The sequence below is a fragment of the Elaeis guineensis genome, chromosome 8 (assembly GCF_000442705.2).
Source record: "Elaeis guineensis isolate ETL-2024a chromosome 8, EG11, whole genome shotgun sequence".
Taxonomy (NCBI): Eukaryota; Viridiplantae; Streptophyta; class Magnoliopsida; order Arecales; family Arecaceae; genus Elaeis; species Elaeis guineensis.
Window position 1 is genome coordinate 136,550,182 of NC_026000.2, and position 14,791 is coordinate 136,564,972.

Here is a 14,791-nt window from a genome sequence, read left to right on the forward strand (position 1 = left end):
TTACATGGAAAGATTTGCCAAAATTGCTCTATGATCATCTGCATTTTGGATCTGTTATCTGTGCTCCATGATTTAACAACAAAAGGGGAGCAAAGAGAAGGATGTTGCTGCTACAATAGTGGAAAGCCTACTAGCTTTGCTATTGTTTAGCAGGAAAGTACAAGGAATTTGAAAATATTTTATTGCAAAGAACCAAAAAATAAGTATATTTTGTGCTTATCCAACAAGACATCAAAACTACAAGTCTACAACTCTCCTTTCCTCTCCCTTCATCTGTTGGATGCTTAGCAGAACTGGTGTCTGAAGCTCAGGATGCAACCAACTGCTCCTGAATACCGAAAGCATATACCAAGTCAATGAGATCATTCAGTAGCGTGGCACTAAAAAAGTCCTTTTCCCATGAGTCATCAGTAGATCATGGGTGTGGATGAAGATGTAATCTTGTTGCCAATAGATGATGGCCTGGGCCATGAAGAGAATTGCCCGGTAGCAAAACACATCATTGGCTAAATGCCCTGTAAATGCAAATTTTGCCTCATCATGAACCCTGACCTCGCTTGGCATCCATCACATGCCTTTGGCTTTGACACTGGTAAGGGTCTAGGAGTTTGGACCCACATAAGGATGGCTGTTGTCAGTTAATTCAAATTGTCATGAGCTCTTCTTCTGTTTCAGCGCTCATTGTCTCGTCAGCAATAATTCGGTCATCACCACCATCAATATCTGCAGTATATAATCGAGTCCCAGGAGATGGAAAAGATGAATTAGAAATTGAAACAAATTCCTCTGTAGATTCATTTGGAGATTTCTCTGAGACTACTGATGACAGTCGTTTCAGCAGGGACCGGTGGCAGACAATGCGGCCCTTGTTCCATCCAGGAATATGAAATGATGGAGATATTTTCTCTCTCATAAAAGAGTATACTGCCTTTGCAACAGGTAATCCCTTCGCTGCAGTACTCTTCTCCATCTCTCCACGTCTGATCATCAAACAGCATTCAATTAAGGATATTCACCATGTTCAATTTTACTCTACCACAATGAGTAAGCCCTATTGTTACCATCTATATGATCTAAGTTAAATAACTAGTGGATTCCAGAGTAACAAAAAGAAACTTCCTCACTGCATAACAAATATCAAGTAGAACCCTTTAGCTAAATGATGAAATAGGAGCAGGCCGGGAGAGGGTTTGGGTGCAGAAACAGGGAAGCGGAACTATTAAAAAATTTTAGGGAATAAGAGCATGCAATAGCATAGATATCACATATCACTGAATAACATAAATTAATAAAGACATCCATAGTCATCTTTGAAGTTTAAAGAAATATGAGATTCATGACTCTAATAATACATGTTAAAGCGTGAATGTGAATTTATTATAAAATTTATTTATTGGTTCTAATAAATACTGCTAAGGATGGTTGATACTTAATTTCAGATTACTTGCAAGTGTCACCAAGCAATGCTGGTGAAAAGCAAGATTCTGGAGCAAGTCCAACGTCTTAGATGACTCTTGCTACTCAGGTACTAGGGCCATGTCTCAAAAGTCATGGCTCAGAAAATAAAAAAATCGTTATACTCCAGCAATGTTGATAGAAATAAGGAAAAAAAGGAACCTATAATGCAATTTGAATCTGCTACTTCAATTAATTTTGCTATGTTCCGCCCAAGGTGTAGCCTTCCGATGAACACCGACAAGGATTAAAGAACATACGTTCTTACCTTTCAACTAAGAAAAAAAGTTCTTACCTAGGGTATCAGATAGTAAACAGAAAAAAATGTTTCAGCAAAAAAAGGAAGAGAGTAGAGATGCGTGCATGAGTTACTTACACTACTATGATGGTTGCCAAATGAGGGAGATTATCCCCTCTCTTGAATCTTTCATGAATCTCATTAAGCCAAACCGAAAGTGCTGTAAGAGCTCCACCTACTGACATCCTGATAAACAAATCAAATTTTTTATCAACCTTTTAAACAGATTGTTATATCACAGCCCCTAATTGAAAATGGATATAAAAAGTAATGAATAAGATAACGAAATGCATATCACCTATGTACATCAGCAGACCACACTAGCTTGCTTTGACGATATAGCTCAGGAAAGAGCCCGCGCCTTATAGCTTCATGAAGCACCCGTGCAGCCCGTGCCTTTTGGCCCAACCACCAGAGTGCTTCTAGAAGTGCATTATAAAATCTCAGACCAAAACCACAACCTTCAGCATTATATTTGTCAAAGACATATTCCACCATCTGCCAGTTTGATTCATCATCATATTCCCCTTTAATCATGGAAGCAATCATTTGATGAGTGCTGGAAACCCTGTTTGTTTTCATTTCTTCCAGCAGTTCATAAGCTTCATCCCACCTGAATTTTAAGATTGCAGGAGGAAAGAAAAAAAAGAAAAGCACAAAGGTCATAACAAGGAAATACGGTAATCAAAGACTTCACATAGCATCTAAAACTGATATCTGAAATGACATGAAAACATAAAATCTCAATCAATGAGTTTGTTCACTATAACTGTGCTGCAGAAATTTATTTGTAAATCTGAAAGTGCCACCAGTTATTAGAATAGAAAAGATTCATATGAAGACAAGTTGTTAATAGACACAATCGGTCATTTCATATATGCATACCTATAATCACATGCAAAAAAAGACAGAAATATTCATAATGGTAGCATTTAATACAAATTCCATGGAGCAGAAATCATCATGTAATCAGCTAAAGCAATACTTTAAGAAATCAATATTCTGTAAAGCAAGAAAACCAATGAAATATATAAAAAAAACTGAAAGTTTAAAATGTCAAGCATCCCCCCGAAATAAGTAATTATAATAATAAACATGTTGGAATGAGATTCTTACAGGGAGGGGCTATAGAGGCTTATATACACTGTAGCTACCGTTTTGTGAGACAAAGGTGAAAATTTGTTTTAGGTTTCCTCTTTTTCTTTGGAAGGTGATAAAATTTTCTTCATCTTTTGATGATAATTCCATGAAAGCTCATTAGTTGATGAGACCAAGATTTTGGTGGCAGTGATGACTCCTGCATTACTTATCTTTTCAGTTCTGTCCTTCATGTTAATTACCTTCCAACCCTCAAGTCCAATCTAGACAATAGTGCCCTAAAACCTTAGGACCCTCATAGAACTCACCACAATAATTCCTCACCAGCAATTCCACTATATAATTCACAAAAAAAAAAAAAAGATTTAAAGATCAGATGGAATATTTCAACAACCTAAACTTAGTAACTAGCTTATTAAAAATAGTCTAGATAATTATCTCATTGATACCAAAAGCTGCATCCTTTCTAACTCCAAAGCATGTTTTTTTTTTTAATAAAAAGAATCTCTATCAAAAATTAATTCCACTAGCAGAAGAAATGTTTATTTGCCATGTTATGATGCATATCATCCAGTATGCCACCATATTCCTTAAAAGTTTCTATACTGATTTCAACAAATTTTTGATCACAAGGGCTTACTAGATCAGGTTCGACTATGCAACTGATAGCCTATCTGATATCAATCTTTACTATTTTTGTTCAATGACTGCAACTAGAATGAGCAATCTACCAATATAACATGCACTATGACATCAAAGGAATTAACCTAAAAAGTGGTTCAAACAATGATCATTCTTGTGCAGGAAAAAGATGATTCCTAGTAAATAGCCAGGTATAGATTACTCAGTTAAGAAGGGTCTTCAAGCAAAAGAGCTGGTCCAGTTAAGGGGGTCAAGATAAGAGTAATAGCAACATTAAACATTGGTATATATTGATAGCTCTTTCTTTATCCTCCACTTCTTTTTCATTTATTTTCTTTAATTGATCAGCCATCATGTGTCTAACCCACTCCTAAATTGAGACAGAACAGCTCCTATCAGCTGGAGCCCTTCAATATTATCACCCTTCAAAACTCTGTCCTCATTCGGAATTTTAGGACACCCACCTGGATTCTAACTAATCGGACAGTGATGGTTCTTCATGCTGAAGTGTAGGATAGAGAACACTACTGTATGCAACAGTTATTTAAAAATCACCAGAAGACAAAGTTTGAGAATTAACCTATCTGATAAATATACAACTGAGTTTTACATTCAAGCATAGGTTTGTGGTTCTGTAATACCATATTTTCGTCTGTGAATCTGCAAACAACAGAATGGTCCCCTGAAGAAGGTGGACTTTCTAAAATAACCATACCATTTGGCATTACTAATATAAACACTAGCACTATATTGTACTGGATATGGGGAAATCGACCAGAGAAGGGATGTCATATGATAGCACATCATTATTGAGAGCAAGAAGCATAAAATCAAGACTCAAAGAATATAGAATTAAAGTTTTATCAAATACCAAACAAATATTTCCATAGAAAGTTTAAGGCATATGAAGAACTCCTGTTAACAAAGAGAATAACACTAGCCAGAGAAAAGTTACAGTTATTACCTGTCATTTTTAGCATAAACTGAAAGCAACATGCAGTGGGCCAAGATGCTTGGCATGATCCCTGCCGACTGAATTTCCTGGAACTGCTCCTTGCTTTCATCAACAAGCCCGGCAGCACTATATACACTCAGAACCGCCTCAAGGGTCCGCTCATTCGGACTGCACCTCGACTTCTGCATTTCCACAAACGCCTTGAGAGCATCCTCAAACTGCCCTCCCAGGCAGTACCCCTCGATAAGTCCATTGAAAGAATCCTCATTCATCTGAAACCCTGCTCCTCTCATCCGTGCCAAGATTGCCTGCGATTCCTTGAACAACCCACCTCTAGCAAATGCATTCACGAGGGAATTGTAAGTCTCCACTGTCGGCATGCTCCCGATCTCATGCATTGTATTGAATGCAACAAATGCTTCCTAAAAAACAGAAGTTCAGATCAAAACTCCCAGCTCGTAGAAAATAATGTTCAAAAAATCGACTGATGGCTAATTACCTCATATAGAGCTGCCTGCCCATAAGCTTCAACTACTCCAGTGTAGGCCCTGGGGCTCGGTACAACTCCCTTGCTGTTCATCTGAGAAAGCACGGCCTTGGCATCTTGATGAAGGCCGCCCTTGCCACAGGCAAGCATAAGGCCTTCGTAAGTCTCCATATTGGGCTCCACCTTCTCCTCCACCATGTCGTCGAACAGTGTGATAACCTCCTTGAAGTAGCCCCCCTCCCCGAATACTTGGAGGAGGATGTTGTAGGTGTCGGCGTCCGGCGCCGTGTTCCCGACCTTCATCTCCAAGAACAGTTCCCGCACGTCCTCGTACCGGCCGCTCCGCCCGTACAGCCCGAGTAAAATGCTGTACGTGGCGGCGGTCGGCGGGCACCCAGCCGCCTGCATCTGGCGGAGCACGCCCACGGCTTCCTTGGCAGCTCCGGCCCGAGCGAAGGCCTCCATCAGTAGATTGTACGCGGCGGCGTCCGGGAGGTGCCCGCCGGCCGCCATTTCATCGAGCAGCTCGGAGACTCTCTCCAGCCGGCCGAGCTTGGCGAAGGTGTCGACGAGGTAGGTGTGGGTGGAGTTATCCGGGGCGACGCCGGCGTCGAGCATGGTGCGGAGCACCATCTCGGCCTCGTCGGCGAGGCTGCGGGCGCCGGCGGCGGCGAGGAGGGTGTTGTAGGTGACGAGGTCGGGGCGGACGCCATCATGGCGCATCTCGGCGAAGAGGCCGAGGAGCTGGTCCCAGGGGACGCCGCCGCGGGCGCAGGAGTTGATGACGGTGTTGTAGGTGAGCGCGGTGGGGGCGACGCTGTCGGACTTCATCTGGGCGAGGAGGGAGAGGGCAGCGGAATGGTCGCCATTGCGGCCGTAGGCGTTGATGATGGCGGTGTAGGAGAGGGCGGTGCGGGGGACGCCGTGGGAGGGCATGTCGTTGAAGACGTCGAGGCACTTGTCGAGGAGGGCTTCGCGGCCGAGGACGCCAATAAGGATGGCGTGGATGTGCTCGTCGGGGCGGCACCAGGACTGGCGCTGCATGTACTTGAAGAGGCGGAGGGAGCGCTGCCAGTCGCCGCGGCGGGCGAATTCCTTGAAGACGAGGCCGAGGTCCGAGAGGGAGAGCCGGTTGCGGAAGGTGTCGAGGCAGCGGGCGATGCTGCCGCGCGGCGGGAGGCTGCTCAGCTTGTCGATGAGGCTCTCCACGTCGTAGCTGTACTTGCCCTTCTCCACTGCCACCGCCGGGTTGCCGAGCACCAGCTCTTTGGACTTGGCCGCCACTGTTATCATCATTCCACCCTTCCGTCTTGCCAACAAGTCGTTATTGGTACTGCCGCCGTGCCCGTGCCGCCGCCTCTGGAGTAAAGGAATCCATTTTTCCTCTCTACAGAGGAAGGTTTGGTGAAAGAATTGACGAGAAGAGAAGGGGAGGGAGACGAGGGTCATCGCAGTTCAATCTCTTTGGCTTTAAAACTGGGAGGCAGGAGGATGATTGAGTGAGATCTGGATCTTTGGGGGTATTGGAGGGAGAGGGAGGATTGGCAGGAGACTACTGCTGATGCCGTTTGACAGAATTACCGTTGTTTTGGGTCCTCTGGATAACGATGGTTTAAATTTCTTATTCTTAGATTAGATGCAACGGAAAAAAGACACGTCGCTCGCGTACTTTTCGCATGTCCTGGGTGGAATCCTGTCCGGCCGGGGTTTCGTTTCGAATGAAATTTAGGAATAAATTAAATTAAACTTGCTCTATTTCCTTTTTTTTTTTTTTCCCCTTTTTTTTTTGGTAATCCGGGAATTAAATCTTGATCTGGAATAGATACATCCCAAAGAGTCACTCACTCAACAGTACATATCTTCTTGTAATTAGATGATAAGAAACTAACATCCACAAGCATAGGGGGTGGATCAGAAAAACTCAATAAGGAAGCCAGTTGATCAAAGAGATTACCGTACAAAAATCTCCTTCACTGGATAATCTTATCGAAAACTATAAAAGTTAACAGATTAGGCAAAACAATTCATATTATGGGTGCCACTGCTTATGATTTCACTTACCTGCAACAAAATTTGCATTGAAACAGAAACACTACCAATTCATTTAACAGTTTTCTTTAGTCTGCCTATCATTGTTAATTCAGCAACTAGTGTTTTCTATCTAGATGCTGAGAATTAACAACTACAAATGCTATTGTTCCCCTTGATTATCTAATGTTAAAAGATATGGGATAGTTCTGCAGCTGACATTAAGGTTACACCATTCAAAACGATAAATATAATTGATTCACAGTTCACCAGGTAGCAACTGGTTCAGCCAATAATCAACCATGTAAACCAGTCTCCATTCTAGCAAGTAAAACAGATAGAATCATTAAACACGGGCTCAAATAGTCATGCATCCACCTTGAAAATTTTAGCCAGAATTATTACCATGAAGCCTCATTCCAATTTGAAGCTGGATGCAAACATCCTTGTCACTGCAAAAGCATTTTCAAAAAAAAAAAAAACCGGGAAGAGTAAAAACATGTTATAGAATTTTGCCAATTTTCAATTAAACTAAGAACCAGTTGTATGGGCAAGTCTCCGCGGTAACTAAATCTAAGAGATATCTGTTGCAACCCAATGGGACATATGTCTAAATCTCATTACACATTTTCATACTTATAGATGCAAAATTGCAAGGAAGTTCAAATGGAATCTGAACTACAGATGCCCCTTGCTTCTGGGCCATGCAACGAATAGAAAAGTTTCCTTCCCCGAAGTTCCAATTCAAACTGCTGATTCAGCCACCTTTGTGCTCATTGCTTAGAAATATAACAAGATAGAATCAAAGACAACATGAGAACTCCAAAAGCAATTTTCACTCTTCAGATTTTTCCTTCTCCAATTTCTGTAAAAAAAAAAAAAGACTGGAAGTAGTTAAATCATTTGACTTCGAATCATTTACGAGCATGATAATTATTATGCAACATTGGAAAATCATAATACCAGTGGAAGGATGCAGCAAGCAAGAAAAGACATAGAATACCTTAAAATGTTGAAAGAATAAAACATATGATCGGAAACTCTCCCAAGAATACTCAGTACAAGCATGACAGAACCAAGCACTAATGTTAACAATAATAATTAATCTTGCAGCATAGCCAAGTCTATAATGAGGGGATTGCAACATCTTGGTCTTGCATATAAGATCTTTGAAGTTCTTTTGAAACTTTGACATACCAACCTGTGAGTCCTTTCTTGCTTAGTTTTCACAAATTAGAGGTCTCATAATGCTTGAACTCAAGATAAGAAAAGAAAGTCTAAAATAAAGAAAAACTGGGTTGCTCTTTTGTTTCCCTGAGCACCCTTCTTCAGAGCCCCCAACACATCTATTCTGTATTTAAAGCAAGGACAACAACTAGCATCTCACTCAGCTAAAAAATGGTGGTACACCATGCAGGCAAGTGTATAGGTAAAGGAATAGCATTGATAACATGAAAGGATGCTAAAAACTATGACCAAGAAGGTTGATGAAAATGATCCATTTCATTCATGATAAAACAATTCTGGGAAGACAACTTTGGTAACAAACATGGTCCGTCCATAACCTATTAGGCTTCTTGACACTATGAATTCCATAAACATGCAATCATCGTATGTGTACTTTTGACAGATAATGCATGTAATGGTTATAAAACAACAAATTGGATGGGACATTCTCTTAATCACAGAGGATATAATAATGTTTTACTACCAAAATAGAAATTTCAATTAAAATCAAAATGCTTCTGCTGTAACAAATTGGTTTTGGCCTAAAGTGATCCAAAACCAGTTGCCATTCTACGTTTCATAATATCTTCAACTTAGGAGTTGTTTGGAGCCTTGCAACTAGAGATACACTACACTCAAGTTGCAAACATGGAAACTAAATGTTGCTCAATCCATGGTCCCATACCACCCCATGCTGCCTGGTATGGGACACATGGTACCATATCGGAATGCTGTCTTGTACCGTCCCGACATTTGGTATGCTGTGTCGTACTGTACCAAACCAAGTATTGACACTATAATAAGATGGTACCGATACTAGATACAATACTGAGATAGAGATCCTTGGCTCAATCACCTTTCTTTGGAAGGCTACAAGAGTCATGAATAGGCTCAACAATAGGCTCAGCAGCATAATAGAGGGTACCCCATCCACACAAGCAAGCTGGGGCCTAAAAACCGACCAAGGGAGGGCAGCACGGGGGAAGGTAAAATGGGCAAGGGCGATGTCTCAGAGGTTGAGTAGGGTGAGGGAAGGTGATATGGGGGAGGAAGATGGGTGGAGGTTGCAATGTGGGGAAGGCAAGGAAGATGGTGGAACGCCAAGTAACAAAGTAAAAACAATGGTGATACCAGGGGAGGGAGGCTCAAGTGGCAAAAGGAGCCGATGTAGTTGTAGAGGAAGGGGAGCAATACAATGGAGCCTGACTCAAATGCCTAAAACTCGACCTATGGCCATTTTAACCATGGATCAAGCTACAAGATTTTGGGCATGAGCTACAACCAATATGCAACTCCACCTACAACATGCAATCTAGCTATAGGTTTCCAAACACATCAAGTGGGCTGTGCCGACGACTCAACTTGCAGGTAGGTTAATGAAAACAGCCCCAAATCGAAGAAATCTACCAAATGAAGGAGAAGTAAATGGATGATTCCACATATATTTCTTCTTCTTTAGTATCTGAGTGGTTTTTGCTGATTAATGCATAGATCGGACATCTGTGTATTGATATTTTGTAATATTAGAATCAAGTTTGCAAGATTTATCCCTTTTGAAACATATGTGATGCGATCATAATAAAAGATTCGCACAATAATGATTAAAAATGGAGGTTTAGGTGCACGAAAATTGAATTTGAGTCAACTGCCTAGTCCTGGTCCACAGCCATATAAATTACTTATTTCGAGAGTTAAGTATTTTAATTTTTTTTGTTAAATGTTGTACTGTATTTTGAGGTTATATCTTTATGTAGGTTCTCGAGTCCTATTTCAAGTTGGATCAATAAAGTTTTGAAGCAAAAGAATATATTTTGAATTGATTGGATAGGATTGGAACATTGAATAATTTTTTCCAAAAGAAAAATGTATTTCCTAGAAGGCTTGTACACATGAGAGGTAAGTGACCAAGTGGGGGAATTTGATGTTCCCACCAGCTGTCAATTAAATGCTGTCGAAGGTGGGGAAGGGGGCAACTAGGAATGGAGACTTGGATCCTGAAATGGAATATGGGTCGGAGGAAGGTAGTGATAATGGTGAAAAAAAAATTGGACAAAGGAACAAGGAAGCGGAATATCAAGGTGCAAGTTGTGGTCTTAGGTGGCGCAAGGTTGTTGTAGGTTTCTATGGATTACTAACAAGGAAATAACAAGGTTCAAGGAGAAATTTAGTGACACTATATTTTTTTGACAAGGAGATAGAGGAAGATAGAGCTCCTTGGAGTAACGTGTTGATTGGGAAGTTCTTAGGAAAAGGGTTTCCCCTATAGATTGTGAAGAGGGAGCTCAAGCTCCAGCAGTGGTTACCAAGAGATTTCCAAACCATTACCTTATTTAAAGTGTTTTGGATCTTTCAATTTGAGACTGAGAAGGACAAAACGTGCATGTGAAGTAATGGGCTCTGGATTGTTGTAGAGCACATATTAGGCATAGATGATCGGACCTGACTTCAAGGCAAACGAGAATGTTATACAGCGAGCAACGATTGGAATAAGAATATCGGCTCTTTTGGTGGGAAGTATTGTGGAACAAAGATAGTAATTGGTATCGTCTTTACTGTAGGTACTTTAGGAAGGTGTCAAACTTCGAGGTTGTGCCAAGCATATTACTTGGTTCCTTTGTTGGTACGATTCTTGTTACAGGACGCACTGAAATGGAGCCCTGGTCCATATTCCCTGATAACTCAGTACTTCGGACCTTGCCTCCAAAAAACAAGAACAATTGTCCTCTTTTTAAAGCTTTGAGACACACTAAAGTAAAATTAGTTACCAAATTTCTTCTAATTCTTAGACTTGACAAAAAACCAACTAAAATCGATGAACTAAAGTTACTAAACAATTGCTTCTAATACCATCCAACAAAGAAAGCTAGTAAGATTAAAACTGCATGACATCTACAATATAATTTGCTATTTGTGGTTGTTAACAAACAAACAAACCACAATATCATCAAATATTTGTGGTTGTTAATAGACAAACAAACCACAAATATAATTTGCTATTTGCGGTAAAAATTGCTAACAAACAAACCACAATTATTGCATCAAATATTTGGCATGCAAAAATCTTCCCAACCCATTCACCAAGTAATCAAAAACCATATAATATGTATTGGAAGAAAAAAAGCATCATGTAATAGACTACTAAATGAACTACAATTATTTTTGATGCACAAAGTAACACTAACCACAATATATTAGCACCACTATTGGGGCACTAAAAGCATCTCTCCCTACATTGAAAACTTGACCAGGTAACAATGGAGGGGATTTGGTACTGATGTCATCGTCACCTAATATGCACTAGCCTTGTAACCACTAGTTAGATCGATTGAATGAGTTAAAATCACTATGCCTACCCATTTGCTGCCATGCACAAACCTAAAGGGCCTCTTGTGAATGACATCCCACTCAAGTGAGCAGAAATGATGCTGCATAGTCAGGACAAGTAGGACATGAATGTTGCACACACCCATTTATAATTACGTAACTAACACAACAATATGAATGTTTCATAACTTGAAAATGTTTGGAGAGATAAATATTTTATTGTTAACTAATCGAACAATTGCCAACTAGAGGTTTTTCAAGTTTGTGGTGAAAGGAATGCGTTCAGCTCCCTGAGCAACTAAGAAAGGAGTTTCCACTGGAATGGACACCATATAGTTAACTAATCTATAGTAGCATTCTAGGCACATGTTGGACTTGGATCAAATGGATTGATTAAGACCTTCATGGGTTCTTACTTCCAGTGGTTTGGTTATTGGTGTAATTACCTACAAATGGGTGTCAAAGACCACAAATCCTTATAATCAATAACAGCGAAATTCTAGTGGCCATGTGAATGCGTGTAAATTAATAAGATCCAAGATGATCCAGTAGACCTTGAAATTGCTCGAATTTATCATGTTTATTCCAGTATTTAGGTAGACAATCTAAACTTTAATTTATAATAATTCTTAAGACTGACGATCATTGGTACATAAACTGTAAAGGGAGAATTTTTTTTCTTAAAGGGATTTAGGTAAGCAGTCCAATTTCTATAGACATAATAACATTGCAATGTAAAGTCATACAGAATCCAGACGTTGAAACGAACAGACAAATATGATGGACATCTAATCATTCACAGGAAAGACTGTAAAAAAAAAAAAACATCACTACGAGTAATGGCTTTGATTTTATCTGTGTAGGAAAAGAGGCATCGACTTGGAAAAGACAAGAACAGAAGAAGCGACAGAAATATTAAAAAAAACCATCAGTTAATTGGGAATTTAATCCTTCATAAGAAGGAATTTGTTATATTTATTTTAAAAAATCTTCCAGCTAATCACAATTCTTTCCAACGAGGTGTGGATTAAAATCAAAATCCTATTAACTTTGTTCCCTGAAGTCAATGCGCATACAACTTAATTTGGCGATATTTTGATGCATATAAAACAAAATTTGACAACCTAGAATGAAAATTAACTGACAGGTATCAGATTTAAAGATTGGAAGAACCAAATGATGGGGAAAATGGAGAAAAGGGGAAAAAGAGAGGAAGAGAAAAAGGGGAAAGATCTAACCGTTTGGGCGCTGTGCCAGGAGAGGCCGCGGTAGACGTTGATGGAGAAGGTGACAGTGAGGTAGAGGGTGGCGACGCCGAGGCCGGCCGTGAAAGCCTTGAAGGCCAAGTCGCCCACTCTCCCCATGTTCGCCTTCGATTCCTTCCCAACGTCCCTTTGTTCTTCCGGTCGCTCTGCCGCCCCTTCTGCGCCGCTCTGCCTCGCCGCGTAACTCTCGGACCCTTATTTCTTGCCTCTGGGCCCGATCTTGCACGGCTCGAGCCGGTTTGGTAGTTCCTTTTCTTGGGAGGGCTAAACCACTAAACCCACGCATATCTCGAGCCGTCTGATCGGATCTGGCTGGGCTAACCCAACTCGAGTCGCACACACTTGCCCTCGATCCAACTCATTGGGCGGATGGAAGTCTCCCGCAGGTTGCCCATATCTACCATCCAATGGCCAAACCCACCGGATCGAACGGTTCCGCGGGGAATTCAACGAGGAAGGGCTATTTCGTAATATCCTCACAAAATCAGGGCATTTTGTCAAATGCAGCAGATATTTCACAGGGTTTTAAGCCAAATGAGAGTGGTAGGGTTTTGGGTTCGGGAAATGAAAGGGAGCGGGTGCGAAGCCCTCCATAGTGTATATATAAGAGAGGATCACCTCATCGCCCCTTATCGTTGCTGCCAGGGGTAATGGATGTGGTTCCCGTCGTCTTGTACCTGTAATCTCCACCAGAAACCCTAAACCCCAGGTAGAATTCTCGAGAGAGTGGGTCTGGAAATGCGCACGCCGCCCCTGGGGAGCTCCGTGATCTTGGGGAATATCTGAAAGACTGAAACCTCTGTGTGAGATAATCTTGGTGGTGATTTTCTCCAGGTTCAATCTTTATCTTGATGCTATTGGACTGCTACTTTTCTTTTTGATGGTTTTATTAGTGGGTTGGGTGGGGTTTTAATCTAAAAATTTGGCGGACAAGAGGTTGTTCGGGTCGTTAGTTGGCTCGTAACAGTGTGTTCTTTTGATTGGGAATTTGGTGGAAATTTGACGTTTTGCTGGTCGATTTAAGGTTTTGGGCACGAACCCTCGGCTTCCTTTTTTTCCTTGTGTGTGGGATTTGGCTGCAGTTTCGCAGATGGTTTTAATTGGTAAATTCTTGTATTCATTTTGATATACGAGGCTGCCAGGTTCGTGCTTCTACTAACGGGTAGTAATTTTATTTGGTGATGATATTTAGGACTAGTTGATTGGAATCTGGATAGGATTTCTGTGTTCTTCCTCATCGGAGAGTGTTCTTCTAAGTGATGTTAGTCGAATGATTTCAGTTTGAAAGGCTCAGGAAAATCGTTAATCTAAAGTAGCTATATTGTGGACTTAGGTGTTGGTTGGCACAGCATGCCATGATATTTACCGTGCCAGTTCCTTAGTGGCACGCGGTACGGACATGGTCTCTGCTTCGCTCCAGTGCTTGGAACGCTGCCATGCCACTGCGTGCTAAGCATGCCAAGCCCTGGCACAGATTGGCAGGACACGCTACAGCCCTGCCAGTGCCTGGGTGGCAGGAGGTATTTTCTTTACCATGATTGCAAGCGTGTTGGTTTGATCTCTAATCTTAAACTTAGGTGGACAAGTTGTCCGGGACATGGTAACATGCTGTGGTTTCTTGTAACTTGGGGGTTTGATGGAAATATGGTGGTGCAGTGATAATCTGAGGTTTTGGTATCAGTTCACCTTTTTTTTTTTTTTTTTTTGGTTGTGGGTGGGGGGCGGGGGCGGGGGTTGGGTATTGAATTTTGTTCATTGGTCTCTTTGATGGTTAAGTGATGAAATTTTGTATTAAGTTTGGTCTATGATTGCATTTTGGACGTTAGAGGTGGTAATATTTATTTTTTATCACTTTTTGAATAGCTGATCTGAAATTTGACAGGATTCTGTATCCATCCCCAGTCTGAGAGTGTTCTTTTAAGTGATATTAGTTGCTTGTTTTCACCTTGTGATTACTGTTGTATAACGATCTTTTTATTGTCATTGTCATTGTTGTTATCATTAGTTTATTT

The 14,791-nt window shown here is 41.0% G+C and overlaps 1 protein-coding gene across 1 annotated transcript; it reads right to left on the reverse strand.

The window, feature by feature from the left end:
- Nucleotides 1–399: 399 nt before the first annotated feature.
- On the reverse strand, nucleotides 400–6,515 carry LOC105049404 (pentatricopeptide repeat-containing protein At1g74850, chloroplastic). The gene is made up of 5 exons (XM_029265910.2): nucleotides 4,948–6,515; nucleotides 4,458–4,870; nucleotides 2,052–2,366; nucleotides 1,832–1,939; nucleotides 400–980 (listed from the first exon to the last, which is right to left on the reverse strand). The coding sequence occupies exons 1-5, from the start codon at nucleotides 6,382–6,384 to the stop codon at nucleotides 644–646; spliced, it is 2,610 nt and encodes an 869-aa protein (XP_029121743.2). The 5' UTR covers nucleotides 6,385–6,515; the 3' UTR covers nucleotides 400–643.
- Nucleotides 6,516–14,791: the final 8,276 nt, after the last annotated feature.

Bases quoted from the DNA above. Each gene is read 5' to 3' on its own strand.
- LOC105049404 (XM_029265910.2), bottom strand. From the start codon at position 6,384: ATGACCCTCGTCTCCCTCCCCTTCTCTTCTCGTCAATTCTTTCACCAA. The intron at 2,367-4,457 runs GTAATAACTGTA...CTTAAAATTCAG, and splicing joins GTTTATGCTAAAAATGACAG to GTGGGATGAAGCTTATGAAC. The intron at 981-1,831 runs GTAAGTAACTCA...TTTGATGATCAG, and splicing joins TTGGCAACCATCATAGTAGT to ACGTGGAGAGATGGAGAAGA.